The sequence below is a fragment of the Anopheles coluzzii genome, chromosome 2 (assembly GCF_943734685.1).
Source record: "Anopheles coluzzii chromosome 2, AcolN3, whole genome shotgun sequence".
NCBI lineage: Eukaryota > Metazoa > Arthropoda > Insecta > Diptera > Culicidae > Anopheles > Anopheles coluzzii.
In genome coordinates this window covers 49,240,506-49,259,045 of record NC_064670.1, presented here as the reverse complement: position 1 = coordinate 49,259,045, position 18,540 = coordinate 49,240,506, and the positions used below count along the sequence as shown (strand labels likewise).

The 18,540-nt window shown below is 40.7% G+C and overlaps 1 protein-coding gene across 4 annotated transcripts; it reads right to left on the bottom strand.

Annotated features, from left to right (window-relative positions):
* Nucleotides 1-1,081: 1,081 nt before the first annotated feature.
* Nucleotides 1,082-18,088, bottom strand: LOC120950736 (neuropeptide F receptor). Of its 4 annotated transcripts, none has more exons than XM_040368992.2 (5): nucleotides 16,934-18,085; nucleotides 8,087-8,680; nucleotides 5,561-5,730; nucleotides 4,704-5,462; nucleotides 1,082-2,101 (listed from the first exon to the last, which is right to left on the bottom strand). In XM_040368992.2, exons 2-5 carry the CDS (start codon nucleotides 8,343-8,345, stop codon nucleotides 1,988-1,990), a joined length of 1,302 nt encoding a protein of 433 aa, XP_040224926.2. In that variant the 5' UTR covers nucleotides 8,346-8,680; nucleotides 16,934-18,085; the 3' UTR covers nucleotides 1,082-1,987. The 4 variants fall into 4 exon arrangements, 2 of the variants coding, with proteins under 2 accessions (XP_040224926.2, XP_040224927.1); XR_005751145.2 differs by having other exon boundaries at nucleotides 2,003-2,101; nucleotides 4,556-5,462; nucleotides 16,934-18,088; XM_040368993.2 differs by having other exon boundaries at nucleotides 2,011-2,101; nucleotides 4,567-5,462; nucleotides 16,934-18,086.
* Between the last annotated feature and the right edge of the window lie 452 nt (nucleotides 18,089-18,540).

Sequence of the window (18,540 nt, the reverse complement as noted above, 5' to 3'; positions counted from 1 at the left end):
CTTGTAGCTTTATAAAGCATGTAGCATGTAGCAAATATAAAAACGTTTCCAATTTTGAGCAATGCTGTACTTTATCTCTTCTTATTTATTCTAACAAAATTAGCATTTCTCAAACAAAAATTTTATCAAATACACGAATATTATTACTCGTTATTTTAGAATAAAAGGTTTATTTTTTAAGAATTTTGATTTCCTCGACATGAGAAAAAAAAACCTTCCTGGTGGTACTCAATATGTCAGTAATTACTGAATAAGATTAAAACACTGCTCAAACAATCGAAACATAAATCAGTGATTGAAATAGCTAAAATAAAAATATCCATCAATCAAATTTCATGCCACTTTATTTTATGTTTAGTGGCATTGAAATGGAAGGCTTTCTATTAAAACATAAGTACCATAAGTACCAGGGTAGAACACAAAAGCACCATATTTGCATAGGGCATTATACCTTTTCACTAGTGATTCAACGATAGTTTCCTTCGTCCAGATGGGCCGCAACAAAACCAAACGGTGGCACGGTACTAATTTTACAAATCAAACAAAAAACTGCCTCTATAACCTCTCGCAGCCTTCTATAGGAGTCGATCACAGTGCACAATAAGTCCAAACGATTATTGTTGTCATCTTCCGCGCAACTGAACCACTTCCGACTCGGTTGAATTCGCACGTCTGCTTTATCGGTCATCAAATGTATGTAACCCTCACCTTGATGTAAATCTTCCTGTCGACAGCTATATGTCAACATTATCAATCAATAGCCGAAGCCAGTGGCGGTGCTTGTTAGTATGGAAATAATTGAAGGGTAAACCGGCTGCAGCTTACTGTCAATTGCGCAATCAGTACTTCAGCAGCTGGCCAACGGTACAATAAAATCTTTCCATGGCTTGTTGCAACAGCAATTGCTTGAATACTTACCGCTTGACTGCTATGTTAAACACCTAGCTCTTCTTACCTGATGACTGTGCAATTCGAAACGCTCTTCCAAGATAGTGTTATCATGAACATCTAACGCCGGAGAACTCACAGCTTGGGCACTAATGAGTACATCATTGATTCAAACCAAATAATAAACTCACAATGAAACCGTTACATATCTATATTTGAATCTTTCTTCAGTTGGCAACCGATGAACAGAGTGTAAAATACATGTTGGCTCTTGTACAAAATACTTCAAACGATGCATTCAACAGCCCGCCTATCATCCGTATTAGCTAGATGAATGGAGAAACACGCACTACAGTTCCGTCTCTGACATATATTCACACTGTACAAAAAACGGTTGACCAAACAACGTTACTCGTCGCATGGCCAACAAGCCTTAACGAACTGCAGCCCGATTTTGCTGAACAGGTGTTTCGCATTCACAACGCAACGACACTGGAGCGTGGAATTGTCACTCATATTTACTATCGATATCACGTTCGACTTACTATCGCTATATGTACAGGCATAGTCGCATCTCTCACGAAATGTCTAGTAGCACCGATGAGTACCGGGGAGGGATGTAAACCCGAACAGAAGTGCTCATGTGCGCAGGCCGAACGAAAGTATTTCCATCTAACTTAATAACACGATCTGCTGCACCAGACCTGTGTGCGCCTTGCTGCAAGTGGAAGCCAAATTTACCCGCCCGGTAACGCTGCCATGGTATCAGCTTGAAGCGATGCGTTTCGCTGGGATCAATCTCGAAAAGGTGTACCGCGACGTGTCGGCGTTCCGGAAGGAAGGAAAGGCTCGATTGATTAGCATCGAAACTCATCTTTAGGGCTCAAGTTGTACTCCAAGGAAACCATGGTTGGACAGATGCGGCCACGGCCCGTGTAAACTCAGCTCCACTTGGGCTAGGGTAGCTCAGCAGTCGGTATACCGTTGAATGGAGCGTTGATTGGCTGGCAATCCCGGCCAGCGAGCCAGGCACGAGGGTTGCATAATGTTAGGCGTTTCAGTTTTCGTTTCAGCGTTCATTAACGCTTGAGCAGCTTTCCTACTGCTTGTGATCCTGATATTCGTTCGTTCCGCATAGCTTCTGACGTTCCCCCTCGTTGTCTGTTAGTGCTTCCGTTTGATTGACCCAATGGTTCGGGGGATGCTGTTGCGGCTAGGAGGAAAATAAAAAACGAAGTGAAACGTTTAGGTGAGAAGTATTCCATTTTGGTTGACTGAACGGGCGGCTTTTACACGAGCTATTAATAAATTCAGGTGAGAGTAATTTGTCTATTTTAGTTACAGTAAACCTACTCAAACAGCTCTCAATGCTTATAGAAATGGTGTAAGCAAAAAGTGATAGCTAAAATACGTACGCTTGCCCAACACATTGCATCTGTATCATTAATCACATCTGTAGCGCTTTTGTAGATGCGTGTTAGCTCAACGATTTCAAACTGTGTATTCAACGAATTTGAATCTACAATATACTCAACGTTGTCGATTTAGTCAGAATAAATACCAAACTAAAGAAAACTGTTTAGGAACTGCATAACATGAATAGTTTCCGCTTTCACCGAAGGTTACAATCAAATTGAAACGTAACGTACATTGCACCATGGCGACACGAAATGCAGCACAACCGCAAACAATGTACCCCAGCTGCACAACTACACTCGTAACCGATTCTATGTCAATTTACAATTTACGACACAGCTGCTCTCTAAGCATCTTAGGATGTAGCAGCACCATGCATTTGCCAAAAATGAGCATTGGAGCGGAAACGTTCATATTTCATCCCAAAAAATGACATGCATTTTTGCTGAAACTTTGCATAATGGTGCTGTGGCGCAAATTTTCATAATGGATTGTGAACATGTGGTATGGAGAAATAATTCATCTTTCGTCATTCAGAACCGGCATAATATCAGTACCATGCCATTAGGAATCACATCAAATTTGTTTATTGAGTGGGTGGGATTTTGTCCGTATTTAAGCTCGGGTAGAAATTCTCGATGCAATCCATTTAACAATAATATACAAATGTAATAATTTACGCTTTTGTTAGTTGAATAAACGAACATAACTGACATAACTTTCCCTGCATCTGAAGAAATATAGTTTGCCTGATAAATTTAAGAATCAATATATGTATTTAACAGTAAAGCCAATTTCAATGTAACTTTTCAAACATAACTAATCAGTTTGTAATATACAGGCCTTCTTCGATATACGCTGTACTCGATGTACGTGATTTCGTTATTCGCTCTATTTTAAATTTGACAGTTCTTTGATGTGCTGACTTTACACATCAATAGTCAAATCTAAAATAATGCCCTTTTGGTAAAATTTCAAAAACCATCCAATAACCAACTAATTTGTAGTTTGGTTGAAATCAGTCCAACTAACTAATTTGGTAGCTTAAATATACCACTTGAAGCAAAATTACACAACATTTTGATATAATTTCACTGATAACCTATAAATTCGAAATACGCGAATATTCGAGATAAACGATTGCCTCCAGTCCGCATTAATTGCGTGCATCAGAGGAATATCTGTACACCATTTACTACAGAAAATTATCTCTCTCTTGATGGCCTGCTCACGATAGAGCACATCGGTGTGACATGGCTTGGTCAACAATTATTTTCCAGGATGCTCGGTCCCTGGCAGCAGCCTCCAATCCGTGTAGACACCCGATCTCCAACAGATTTCGCTTCACCTGTTCGCCATCGAGTTCGCAGCTGTCGAACACCTTCTTGGTGGGGCATGAGTCCGGCATCCTCATGGCTGGAGCATGCATCGTATCCTGAATGTCTTGGCCACCGTCAGGGTGCTAGGATCGCTGTACAGGATGCAGCAAGCTTGGGGCTCATTCTTCTTCTCCAAACTCCATGCTACGCCCAGAGCGCTTGCATCCTCCGCTCGGATGGTCCAATACTCGGATCCGTAGAGTACCACCGAGCGAGTCAATATGCGATATATCTCACAACAGAAAATGCACAGCTTCGATATCAAAAGACGGTTAAATGTCAAGCAGAAACAGCAAAAGTGACATCCCAATAACATTCGTGCATAGTCAAGCAATGATCACAGCTTCGCCAGTAACCGAAATGTATTCTATTGCATACAAAATGATAGAACAGTTATTTGAATCATATTTTACCTTCTTTTTCATGTACAAAGTATAACAAAATATATTTTGTACACGATTTGATAAATAACTCGTACAAAATTGTATGTGCATGATTCTGGAATTGATTGCCTCATACTTACGACATACTCAGCTATTTCGGCTTTATAAGGACTAGGAAACTAGTTTCTACCGCGTAGCTGAACGCGCAAATCGTTCATTATTATATGCCGGAAACGAAACCATTCACAATCGGCTTTACGAAAGTTGATGAGTCTGCCATACGATTAAATTTAAAAGCTTTAATTCTTGGAAAAGAGTCTTTTCCAATAATCTTTTAGAGCAACACGTCACTACACATGATAAAGAATCCGCAAACATTTACGAGTCAACTATTTTGCAACACCGAAAGTAGCAAACATATGAGCGTAAGAGCAAAAGATAGGAAAGCGGAAAGGAAAAGGTAAAATATTCACAGTGGAATAGGCAAACCTCCACGGTACCTCGGACCACGAAAGTCCTGCGGCGTTCAGTATCGGGAGTCGGGACATCAGGACATCAGCTCGGTCAGCTCAGTATGGTCACCGTTCTCGGTAATGCCCGAGTCGTGCAGCAGTGCTGCCGCATGACGGTCGCGCACCTGCGTTAGTTCTGGCAGCGTCCGGTCGTCAGGTCCACCGTCGGTCGCAGTTCGAGCAGCTCGCGTTCGTCCAACCGTGGCAGCTCCTCCATTCGCTCGGCTTCCGTTCGAGTGACCGCCCGATCCGTGGCCCGGGCCGCCCGCCGACGTCCGGCAGAGCAGTTCGTTGAACTCTTTCCGAAAATTGTCATTCAACCAGCCGTACAGCAGTGGATTGGAGCAGGCCGAGCTCATGCCAGCCATGTGACAGATTGCGTACGCCACCATAATGTCCTGCGTGATCGAGTGCACGTACAGGTCGGCGAACAGATTGAACAGATTGAGTGGTAGCCAGGAAACGCCAAAGATTAGCGCAATGCTGATCAGCAGATAGTTGGTGCGTTGCATCCGCCGGCCACGTTCCCGCTCCCGCACGGGTTTCGCTTCGCCGGGCTTCCCGCTGGCCGTGCCGACCACTAGCCGGTGCTTTAGCTTTAGATAGATGCGCAGGTATGCCATCGACACGATCAGAATGGGTAGCACGTACTGCACGCAGAGAGTGAATGCCGAATAGTACACACGGCCGTATGCAATCGGCCAGTCCTCGATGCAGTACGACACGTACTCGATCCCGAGGCTGGGCAGATTGACGTCGTAGTGGATTAGTTGCCGGATGATAAACATCGGCGAAGCTAGCACTATGGAGATGATCCAGATACCGGTCAAGATAGCGATTGCACCCATCAGCTGTAGGCTGTCGCGAGTCGGATAAACTATAACCTGTAAATGAAAATGAAAGGGAAAAGGAATGTGCCACCAAGACCGGCAACCAGTTGACAAATACAGAGTCTCATATTTACGATTGCGGGCTTACTCACTTGATACCTATCTAATGCGATCGCAGTGATGGATATGGTTGACACGAATATGCTGGTAGCTTGTAGTGTGCCGATCGATTTGCATAAAAATGGTAACCGACCCATCGGCCAGTATTTGGTGAGAATTTCCACCAGCGTCAGTGGCATCGTCACTAGGCACAGTAGTAGATCTGTAGATACGGACACAATGATATTATCAGAATGCTTCAATGATTTAATTATAACCCATAATTGCAGATGATGAATAAGGTGCTTCGTAAACATTTTAATCCTTGACCTCTCATTATAGTTATGTACCTTTTCATCTGCCTTATTAATTAAAGTAATTGGGTTTAATATATTTTTTTGCCTCGACATCACGCACACAAAAAGTTCAGTGCAGAAGCAAAACCTATTCGTCCAGTCACGCTTTTAAAAAACGAATACTATCACCACAACAAAAAGCTTATTTGTGTGATGCATACAAATATAAATAATAGGATTCCAGTGCAAAATCAATGTTAAAATCTCTAATTAAATTGAATACAATGTGTCGATCATTGTCATCAGTGATGTACATACAACATAAATGAAACAACAATCCTTAAACTAGCCTTTAAATCAAAGAGCACTAGCAATATTTCACATTCACACAGTTTCCATTTTAAAACTTCATTATTATGGTAGAATGCATTTACCAATTGTTCTTAAAATTGTAAACTCTTATAGTAAAAGACTTTTTATTCTCTTATTATTACTTGAACATACTTTAACAAAAATAAAAAACATAAACATTTATTTTTTTTTCTTTGACACAACAATCGTTGTTGGTCAAGGCCTGTATTTACACCTAGTGGACTTGGCGATTTCAGAGACTTATTAATTACCCATATCAGGATAGTCAGTCCGACGTATGGGGACACGGTCCATTCAGGCCTTCAACCCATGACGGGCATGTTGTTCAGTCGTATCAGTTGACGATCACCAGACCGACAAAAATTTAATGGTAATTCTTGTAACACAAACTGACCACACAAAACATATTTTAAATTCGTTGCAATCAGTCAGACATCGCTGTTTATATTGATTCTACTAATATTCTAATAATATGGCTGATTGGCATAACAAATCTCAAGGATCATCTCGTCTTTATTGTTTTAATAGTACAATAGTAAGTAAACAAGCTTAAGGTCGCTTTACACCTTGTGTGAAAGTGAACATGAAATTTAGGTTTTTTGCTATATTTAATTGATTATTTATCAGAATATGGCTTATCGTACACCAAAAGAAAGGATAATCAATTCCCCAACTTTTTTGTCTGTAAAACATATTGAAATAATAAATTAAATACATTTCCATGCGATTCCCAGCTGGCCATTATTTTTGTACTGTTACCAAAGCGGGGAATCACAAGGAAATGAATTTAATGTATCAATTCAATATGGTTTATAGCCTAGATAAGCGATTTTCAACCGGTGGGGAATTTCCCGCAAGGAAGGAACTATAAATTAGCTAAATACCATGGATTTAGCTCCCCTTGCTCATGAACTTGTGAGTGGGAAATGAAATACTACATGCACCTTACATAGGGGGGAAAAGCTGGAAAAAGTTGAAAACCACTGATCTAGATAGTTGGGGAATAGAAAATCCTTTCTTTTGGTGTAAGATAAGCTATATCCTGATACAATAATTATTGAAGCATAGCAAAAAAAAACTATAATTGCACGTTCAATATCACTGGGGTTCTAACGCGGGCTTTATAAATACATCAAAAAATATCAAAAATCAAACACATTCAACAATTTTTTAAAATGCTTCCAGAAGTTCAACTGAAAATAACCCAATCTATTAATAAGTTAAGAAATAATACTGTCAGGAATTGCAGTATAGAAATTTTATAAAATGTATCTGAAATTTCGATCTGCACTATTTCTTGACGTTTTGAATAACCAACCAGGCACACCAAATTTCAGTAACTACTATATTAAGCTAGTTAATCAGTTATGATTAGCAATTATTCAGTCATTGCATAGCTTGTGCTATTAAGTCATAAGTAATTAGTGACTTGAAGTATATTGTTCAAAAATTTGCCAACATTTGAAAAGTACATACTCCTTAAGCAATAAAAGGTTTCTTCGCTTAAAGCACGCCTTTCTATGTAGTTCAATATTTATATTCTTTCCTTTCCATCCTTTCGAACCTTTTTTTCTTAGCCAATTCATCGATTTGCAATAAAGTAGCTTATCGTCAGAAACCAAAATCTAGCTCCCATTTCCCGTAACCACCATTGCTACAAAATAGGAATGTAAATAACCCGATAAGAAACTTTCTCCAAGCAGCTAGCTACCAACGCAACAATCGGGATTCATTTGCATATTTACGAATGGAAATGTAGGCAATTTTCTGCGAATGTGTATGCTTTGAAATGACATTTCAAGATTTTGGCAACCACCCCCCCGAATGAAGGACCAAGCAAAACGAAATCCTTCAGAACCATCTAAACGGAATGTATTTTCTGAAATCACCCTGAAATCTCCCCAAACCTACCGGAAACGGCCAAATTCACGATGAACATGTTGCGAGCGGTTCGCATCTGTGGCTTGCGGGCGACGGCCAACACCACCAGACTGTTCCCTGTAGCGCCGAACACGATCAGCGTACCGTACATGATGATCAGGATATGGTACCAGGGATCGGCCACCTTCCGATTGTTGCTGTACTGCTCGATAAGCCCCTGGCGTATGTTGGAGCTTAACGTTGTCATATTGTCGAGCGTGAGATTGAAGCGGGTCAGTACGGATTCCATGGTGGATGACAGTTGTGCCTTTTTTTCTTGTGCGTTGCCTTGTCGCTTCTGCTGTTTGCTTGGTTTTGTCGAGGGATGGTTTGGACTCTTTTTTTAGATTTTCGTTGGGTATGATTTATTGCAATATTTTTGTTTTTGTTTTCTACGTTTTGGCTCGGTCACGCTTTATTCGTGCTTCAAGCTGCCAGTCAACCAGGTGCGTCGTAGATAATCCCGACCGAAAAGAAGGATAATACGTATTATCATATCAATGGTTGGAAATTGGAATCGCTTTCATGCGTCCTGCTGGGGAACCGTTGGCCGAAAGCGATTGGTCTCACACACGGGGCATCGTTCTGGAAAACAGGGAAGACAAAAATGGTTCGCATGAATGGCAATTAGACGTTATTTGTACGTGGAGTACGTGGAAAAATATGGTGCCAGCTAAATGGCATTACTTCTCGGTATTTAAAATTTGAAGAATGCCATAATTGGCTTCATTGTTGTGCGCTAAGCGATCATTTCTAGCGTTCGCATTCCATTTCTGAACATGATTATATTTTTTACGAATTGAATGCAATAGAATTTAAATTTGAAAACACGTTTTTAGTCCACTACACTTTAATCACAATAAATTATCTTAAAAATGTGAGGTTTATTGCTAGTTTCATTCAAAATTAAATTAAAATGGTAGAAATGAGTAAAGAATTCAATCCTCCCGTTTTAAACCAATTGAATACGTTTGTTGTATATCATGTTTTCACCTACTTCAATTTGATGTCTTGTAAAAAATAAACTTTGAATAATACACCTTACCACATTACCAAATTTAAACTCCATAATGCACAGCCATACAATATGCTTGACGAGGCTTGATTTTTGACGAATAAAAACCTATACAGCATGGAACATGTGAGCAATTTCTCTATCACTAGTCCTACCATTATCGATAACTGAGCAAAGTTCATACCAGCTTTCATAAAACCTTATAAAACCATCGACAACAGCCACGTTCTATAGAAGGCAGTCGACTGTTAACCCGGTGATCCGCCCAATGCTACTTTGCAGAAACTTTAATATTTAATCCATCATAATGCACTTCTACACCTTCCTTGGTGGAATTTTATAGCACTACCAGCATTCGCCCACCCGTTAGGTCCACACACAAGTGCTTGTGTGTTGCCAGGTGCCAAGACGTGCCCGTTTATCGCATGGTGGCGCAAATAAATAGCATCATTACTCATATCGACACGGTATTACTTCAACCTATGCGGAAAGATGGAATCGTATTAGTGATTTATCCGTGTACGTGTTCGGCCAATAATACTAATCCCGCGTATCTATACCTTCGCAGTCGTGCAGCACAGACTAGCAGAAATTGCTGCATCACGTACAGGTAATGCCATTTTTATCATCTTTCATTCTCGCATCCATTTGAATAAAATTCCATTTTACTGGTTATTGTACCAGGAGCAGACAAAATCTACAATAGAAGGAAAGTTTCTTACATTCTACATTATAGTGAATGAGGATACGCTGAAGCTATGCATTTTGTAAAGCATATGCATTCACATAAATTCTGATTATCTCATACAAAACCGTAAAACATTGCCTACTGTTGTGATATAGCTGTATAGTTAGTAATTGTGCAAGCAAAACTTTTAACCCCTTTGCCCTCGGCCTAGGCCTAGACTTTGACCGACATCGGTTGTTGTGCCAAAGAAGAAGAATTGTACATAGACAAACGATATGCAAACTTGTTTGATTTATTTTCCTCGTCACCTCTTTTTGGCATGTATCAAGCTCAAACTAATTGGGTAAACCCTAAATGAGTATTTCTCTCAGCCATGCTATACTTAATGTCGAATGGAGATTTTAATAATATTCTATAGAGTATCTTTTAAATTTATTTCCATCATTGGGGCCCTTTCCGTTGTAAGTTCGTGGGCTGAAACAGTCTGTCAGCTGCTTGCATTGTATAGCAGTTTTCGAGCAGCTATCTAAGTGGGTATATTATACAGGTGGGCTTATCACAAGGTGCATGAGTTTAGAAGGCTGATTTTTATCGCTTCTGTTTCTGAATGAAGATTTCAAGAGTGTTTTGTGTATTCGTCAAGCCTCCAGAAAGCTTGTTTGAACAAAAGTTTTCACCCATCTTGTCATTGTAAAGTGATGTTCAAATTTGGTTATAAAAACATGCTATGATACCATCTGGACTACATACACTTTGATTCTGGATTCCATCACCAGATCTCTTTAATGCACATTGGGATAATTGTATACACCACCTTGTTTTGCCACTTTTCAAGCAGGTACTCGAATCTAATTTTAGCTTTGAGGCTAGAATAATCTGGAATGAAAATTGCAGGCTTGTTTTATGTGTGGTTTTGCATGGAGTGTTTAAATGATTTCAGCCTCCAATTGGCAAACTCCATACAAAAAACTGACTACAATCGTGAAGGGGTAATTGATTGAAAAATTAAAGTTTTATAGCACTGCATATCTTACTGTTTTGAAAGTTATGTAACGGTAAAATAGTTTATTTTGTTTAATTAAAGTTTGTTAAGTATGCTTTTATTTCCAACAATTCAATGTTGTCACAAGTTCATGTTTATATAATAAATTTCAAATTTTAATCCTAAGCCAATTCACAACGGTAAAGTTAAAAGAAGGCATGCTAACTGCTTTTTAAATTAATAGTAGCATTAACCTAAGCATTAAAAAGCCATTTTCTCAACTCTTATTACGTTTAAATCTTGTTGTTTGGGAGATCATCGTTATTATTTGGGAGATGCATACTAAAATTGCAAATACCAATGTCTAAATATAACCATTAACTACTAATGGTGAATAGTAATGAGGAGCAGACTCCTCCATTGTTTTTTTGGAATGTAATTAAAATGACTTTATCAACTCTCTTCGGTGTACATTAATTGTACCTTCTCCATTCATGTTTATCTTTCAAAGCACTATAACTTCGTAATGCTAATGCGTCGTTACTTTCTGATCAAACTCTCGTCTTGCTATTGTGTGTAAATAGTGCAGTAAACCTCCTTGCACCAACTGTGCAAACACTCATGCCATGCTTTCTCCACCATCAATCTATACACATTCCCAGCAAATCTGATTTTCTGATTGCAGCTTCTTGTTGAAAGGAAGTACTAACTACGCCGGCTATTGCTATTACAGCCCACCAGCTCGCCAGTTGGATCGTTCACTGTTCCTTTCTTCTCGCATTCGCTCGTAAAAGAAGACAAAACGGTTATGTACTGTGTAGTGATTTCGCTGAGATAATCAGTATTCGAGCGGCAATTTACGAGCCGTTCGATTAGAAATCGATTATCCCGGCACGGGGAGCTACGATGATGTGGTGAATACGGCACATCCACTGCCCTCCCCGTCTATCGATCTGAGAGCACTAGCATCTACCGGAAGTTCGTACTCCTGGCACGCGCTAATGGGACAAAGGAGAAAGACGCAACCACATAAAACCGACTGCCAGATTGAGTGGAATCCTGCGATAAGGTGTGGGTACAATTTTTATGGACCTTTCAACATGGTCGTGGCGTTTTATATTCGCTCCGATCCTACTAAACGATGCGTACCATAATCGATGGCCCGTTCTCAAGCGCACACTGCGTTCGTGGTTTGCTAAAAAAGAGTCCTAGACTGAGAAAGGGCAAAAAGGTTCACCGTTGCTTTATGTTGTCCTTCCATCCTTCGTCACAAGAACACTTGTGCGTTCGTTTATAACGTACGTCTATTCCGATAGGATCCGGTGTGCGTGAGATCTTTTTATTAAAATGTTCTTTTTTCGTCTGGATATGTCAAAAAACAGCATGGTATATGCTGTCACAAACATAAATGTTTTTTTTTCCTTGCAAGAGTATATTGTGCTTGAGAACTTTTGTCTGTTTTTCAACGAAAATTAAAACGTCAACAACCAGATTGCTGATAAGCAGAATGACAGAATCCCTCACGAGAGACGAGACATTTCACTGGTGATCCTTTGAAATAATGTAGTCACATGTTGGATCACACAGACATTGAATCAACAACATGGGATTTGGATTGAATTGGAGTTAACATAAAACGATAAGCCTGCTAATGTATTTAAGTCTTAATCATAAGCATAAATTATTTAATCACGTTTGGCTACAAATATAGCAAGTACTACTCAAAATAGCAATACAAAAAAGGGGTGTCACCTAAGCGTAACGTAAAATGGCTACGCAACGAAATTGAAGAATATATTTTAAATTAAATTATATACATAATAACCTTGTGCAGAAAGGTTGCAGGAAAGTTATTTCCACAATATTAACATTAATTTAATTTTAAGTGCTCTGCAGTTACGACATATATATTTTTTGCTTAATACGTTTGCTTAATAACATTCTTCAATGATAAATTAATGATGAAAGTTTAGCAGCTACAAATGTTTGTAGGGAATGTTTGATTCACTATTTTTCTTGCTGTTTTGAAACCAGTAATCAAAGAAACTTTTTTGTGAAATTAAATCAACCCAAAATTGAGAATATTTCCATAATCTATTAAAAAATATGAAATTCCATTCTTAAAACAGCGAGAGAAGAGTTTCGCCCAATAGATCAAAAAGATTTTTTTACCTTTAAATTTGTTAAATAGCATACATATTAAACATTAACCGAAATAAACCAACTGTTTTACAAAAAAACTAAAAATCCAAGATTTTGTTTCTGCTTTGCTCTTGCTAAACAATCAAACGGTAAACCATGTTTGTTTTAGAGGTTTTTTTACATAAAACTTCCTCCCGGTTAATATCGCTCAAATCCGTCTACCTCAAAAACGGTAGCACTTAGTCGGTAGTCTACTTCAACGGTAGAACCCATCCAACAATGACGAACAATTTAGTATCACAAATATTTCGACTTCATGAAACTCGCCCACACTTTGTGTGGCAAAACTTCGCTGAACGTTTGCAATAAAACGGTTAAACCATTGACAGTCAGCGCTTCTTTCTGCAATGTTTCGCATCGGTCGCCATGCCACGAATCGACCAAACCTGACCGGCGAGCTGACTTTTACAGCTTACAAAATTACACAAATTTCGTTCGTGCCATAAAGCCTGTATGAAAATCGACCGGGCCGTAAATAAAACTGTGCCGAAACTCTTCCCGCCCTTGGCTCCATGTTTGATATTGGGAAAGGCTTATCGGTGCGCCGTGCTGGAAAACATGCTACCATATTAAGCCGTAAATTTTAACATCGACCATGAAGAGCGGAAAAAACGATACACGATAGAAAAAGAGACCAAACCGTACGCCCCACGCTTCCGTTCCGAATCTGGAAAGTTTGTTGAATAACCGCACGCCATAACAATTCAATCAGCTGCCGGTATATAAATTTTACCATCCGATCTCGACGCGTGCCTTCGCCGAGTGCATTCGGATTTTGTTCTACCGCTATTCCGGGGACCACCACCGATACATGTTGAGCTACTCCTGATGGACCACACACATTTGCACGCCGGCGAATGATGGTGCGGAGAAGGCGGACCATCGAACAGTAAACCGTCATTGGCAGCCTGGTTATCGAACAAGCCATTTTTAACGATTATGCGCTGCCGGAGACGATTATGGCTTATATTTCTTCACTGCGGTAGGGACGGTTTAAACTATTCATGTTTGGTTCATCGTTTTGGTGTGCGTTTTTTTTTTCTGGCTGTACCGTTTTATTATGTTATAGTTTGTGCGAAAGGCGAAAGGTATGGAAAAAGGGCTAAAAAAGAGCTTGCAGATTGCCCGTAAATTGCAAACCATGTTTGACTGCCTTCTCGGAAATGGTACGATGTGGTTTGATCCTTGCATAAAGCAATAGAGATATGAAGCTTTAAATATGCTTTAAATTCCGACCATAAAGAAGATCCTTAAATAATAAAGAAGAACCACATTGTTCATTTTGATAGTAGAGGACATTAAACATTGGTCGTTTATTTTACTGCTCAGTTTTGCGCCAAACCAGTTCATGGACCTTTGTAAAATCCATTTATGACTCAAAACTTAGGATACTTTGTATTCAAAAATAATTTTTTTTAAACTCATGAGCAGATCGCATGGTTTTCATTTTCTGACAAAAGGTGCCACAGATGTTACGTTGACTTTTTTATCTTTGAATATTTTCCGAAATGTGGCTTGGAAATATTAACGACGTAGCTAGGAACGTAACAAAAACAAAAACTGCTTATTGTTATCTAGCTTACCGTGCCTGTGCTTGTATTGGTACAACACATTCTAGTATCGAGCGCATTTATACCTCACTAGCACATAACTTTGCTCGTGTCATTCAATTTTGCCGACATTGAGGGCTTTTGCTGTAACATGATGTTGGTACAAGCATTCTATCTCACATGGCTGAAATACCTTTTCATAACACTTATAAATTATTCATCAGTTATGATGCAGTATATTTTTAATGTAGTTTTACATGTCTTCCAACATGGAAACGATGTCCACAAAATTGACTAAAAATTCAATTTACCAACATTTCATGCTACATGCTGCATCATTCTCAAACATGATAGGCAAACTGTAAGCAGTGTTAGTGCTGTATTGCTTACGTTACCATTGCTTACAACCGATCATGCTGAGCTACCCTTCCCAGATGATCCTGGTGTGCTTTTTGCATATCGAGATGACAGTGTACGGAAGTTCACTAGTTTCCAAAGACAAAACATCTCCAACTTTTATCTTCGCTTCCTTGCTCGCCTGCACTTCCGTTCGATCCATCCCGCACGAATGGAGCTCTGGGACGCAAATCGCTTAATTAAATTTTCCTCCATTACCAACTTTACAAAATCTCCCCACACGTCGCCAACCTACTAAGCGCTGGTCCGATCCCCGTACGATACATCAGCATTACCGAGTTTCATCATCAATCTGCATTTAACAAATTATATCACACCCCAACCCACCTCACCAGCCCGAGCATATACGGAGTACTTCAAGGCGCTCAAACGCTCTCGTAAATACAATCAGACAACCGACACCCGTAATATTGTCGGATAAGAATGGAAAAAAGCTTCCCGCTCGATCGCCGCCTTCCCATCTTTTCCAAACAATGCTCGGGAATCCGGCCGAGTGTCGCCGGGGTCACGGAGCAAATGCTGCGGTGACAAAAAGCAATCTCGCCTCGGTTTCGACAAGGAAATTTATGGCTTTCGTAACTTTCCTCGTCCCGAGCCGGGTGGCCGAGGAGTGCCAGGAGACACAGGGAGGATGATTCCAGCGGATGCTACCGGTTTGGTCCCGTGTGTCTGAAGCGAACCGTGCCTGATCAAACTGTTGATATCGAAGGCACAGGACAAGGGGAAAGCGGAATGAGATTAAAAAAAACAGCATCTTGAGAAAGTTGTGTTGAGGGTGGATGGAATTTATTCAAAATACTAATTTTAAGCAAGTCGCGCAAACATTCTCAACGGCACAGCGGAAAATGCGTATTATGCGAAACGCATTCGTATTCTGACGCAAGCAAAGAAGAAATCTGTTAATACTTTAAATTGAAAGGCTCGTAAATATTTCACGCAAAATTACACAGGCGAGCGTGGTTGTAGGGTGTGGTCTACAATTTCACGCAATATAAATGGTGTAATGACTGTTGTTAAGGTTTTGATTACATTTTTCCTCTTTTGAAACGAGTCTCGCTATCATCCACCGATGCTATGTTGGCTACATCAATTTATGTATAAATTTATTTGAAAAAAATAACTTATTTTTCTCTGTTAGCAAACAGTCAGCGACATCCCGTTTTTTGTTTAATTGGAAGAGAAATAACCATCTGCTTCAATTAACAAAAGCATCTGGTTACAGCATCGCTTGCAACACCAAAAACGGCGATCTAATCGGCTCAAATGAAAAACAAGGGAAAGTGCACAAAAATATAAATTATTGCCGCACAACAAAATCCATCATCCAAAGTCATTAAACAGAATGGCAAACTATTTATTGCGAAAAATCCCAACCACTAATTAGCTTCGTCTTTATGGCTTCCATCGTGAACCGAAGAAATTGGCACGATCCCCTACAAACCATAAAAAGCCACTCACTTTCCCGTTTGTAAAAACCAACCAAAAAAAAAGCCCCTGCTTGTGGTAATAAATGTGAATTTCCAGCTCCACTGGCGGCGCCCCTGTTGAAAAGTGGCCCCGAAGGCTTAGGATGCTTTTTTGACAATAACCAGAAAACAACAAACAACCCATAAAGAGGCCGACAAACTGTCAACTCACGTTCCCAGGGAAGCGTGTCGGATTTTGGCCCCCTGCTAGGAACCAAACTTTTTCCCTACTGCCTTTGAACCCGGTTGCTTTCCTTCCCGGGCGCTGTTTTGTGATTTTCCCTCCCCAGCGCGTGAAGATATTTCAGTCCTTCGGTTCACACCACGCATCATTTAGCATGTTTTTCTCTACCATTGGGCAACAAATGCCGACTCACTCATAAACACACACACACACACAAGCACACGAGCAACCATACACTTTTGATCGTGGTTCTGTTCATTAATAATGCCGATATTATTGCGTTTGCTGTATGCACACAAGAAACACGAAAGAAGTGTCAAAAGTTTCCCCTTACCAGCGAGCAGTTCCAGTCGCGCAGCATCACCAGGGCACGCCTCGGTTGGATGGTACTGGACCATGTCGTGCCGTACATGGTGCGGGCCGGAAGTGCCGTATCATTGCAAGCATGAACACGTTGTGTTCTGGTGTTCACTGCACAAAATATAAATTTCACCAGCAAATTGTTACGCGTTTGTTTTTCTGCCCTCGGTTTGATATTTCTTTTACACCTCGTGGCTAGCTGATGGTTACACTGAGCCCCTGTTTTGGTGGACACATGTGGCCCCACGCTGTGGTAGAATTTTCGGTATTTGTCCTCCTTTGCAGGCCAAAGAAAACAAAAACACTTTACTAGTCGCGAAACGCCCAGGCGGCGTTGGATGCGAACTGCGGTCGGTGGATGATAAAACTTTTCAAATTATAGCACCACAAGGGAACGGTATGGAATGCTCTACCGCATACCATATGACGGTTCTATCCGCTGTATAGGCAGTACGGAGTAGGAGAAGAAAATTAATAACACACATTTTAGCACGCTACATGATTTTTATACGCACTTAATGAGCGCTTATTGTGTCTTCACTTTTATAACTTTTTTAACATTAAGTGTGATCGATTTGTAGCATGCCGTAAAGCTGCATTCCGCACACTTGAACACTAAACAACTAAACTCACACGTGCACGTATCGAATTCACCTTAGGTGCTTGTATTGTGGGCTTTTCCACTCGCTAACATTAATCGCTTTGACGGATAGCATTGAAGCGTTGCTGGTCAAGTGGCGTTTGAATCAAATCACCAGAAAAACTTTCACATAACACACACAGCACACAGAAGAACCACAATATTCCACCGGTTCTCAGAGGCTTTTCATAAATCGCTCCCAGCGTGCATCGATGGAGAAGCCTGGTCCTTCACGCCTTCAAACTGGCTGTGTCCGTTTTCCGTTTGTCACTGTACCTTGAAATCGAACCAACAAACTCACGCACCCCCGGGGATCTCTTATTTGCGCTAAAACACATCCGTACTGAGCCGCGGACAGTTCACAACTGAACCGTCGGTAGGAGTGCAGTACACACTGTCGACTCGCATTGCTCCCGGCTAGCACCAGCTATCAAAACACGCATGGTCCGACCCGAACGTACCCGAACACATGGTCTACTATTTTGTGCTGCGCTTTCGCAATGCGCAGACGGTAGCATCAGAAATCGATTGCACCACAAACCTACACCCACACTACAACAGTTGTGATTCAATATCCTGCACCACAAGCCGGCACCATATGGCCAGCTGTGTGCCGGTGTCGACGATGTGTGTGAACTGATTTAGGATCTAGCTGATTGATGCTCTCGGTTCGAGTGCGATCGCTACCGCTGAAACGGTGCTGTGGATGCGAGTCAAATGGAAACGGCATGGAGCTGCTACCCACCGAACCGAGCCGCTGACGGGTTGACAAGACAACACAAACTCGGATAGCAGCTGGATGAGTAAGATACATTGGGTAAGCACATACGCTTATTGCTTTTCCAAAGGGTGGCACCGAGCCACGGCACCGGTCCTAAGGCTGTTCGTTAATCACGACCTTGTACGTTCGGTGTCCCGGGAGCTTGTGTTTTCCGTGACTG

Bases quoted from the DNA above. Each gene is read 5' to 3' on its own strand.
- LOC120950736 (XM_040368992.2), bottom strand. From the start codon at position 8,345: ATGGAATCCGTACTGACCCGCTTCAATCTCACGCTCGACAATATGACA. The intron at 5,731-8,086 runs GTAGGTTTGGGG...CCGTATCTACAG, and splicing joins CGTGAATTTGGCCGTTTCCG to ATCTACTACTGTGCCTAGTG. The intron at 2,102-4,703 runs GTGCGCGACCGT...TTTTCCTCCTAG, and splicing joins CGCTGCCAGAACTAACGCAG to CCGCAACAGCATCCCCCGAA.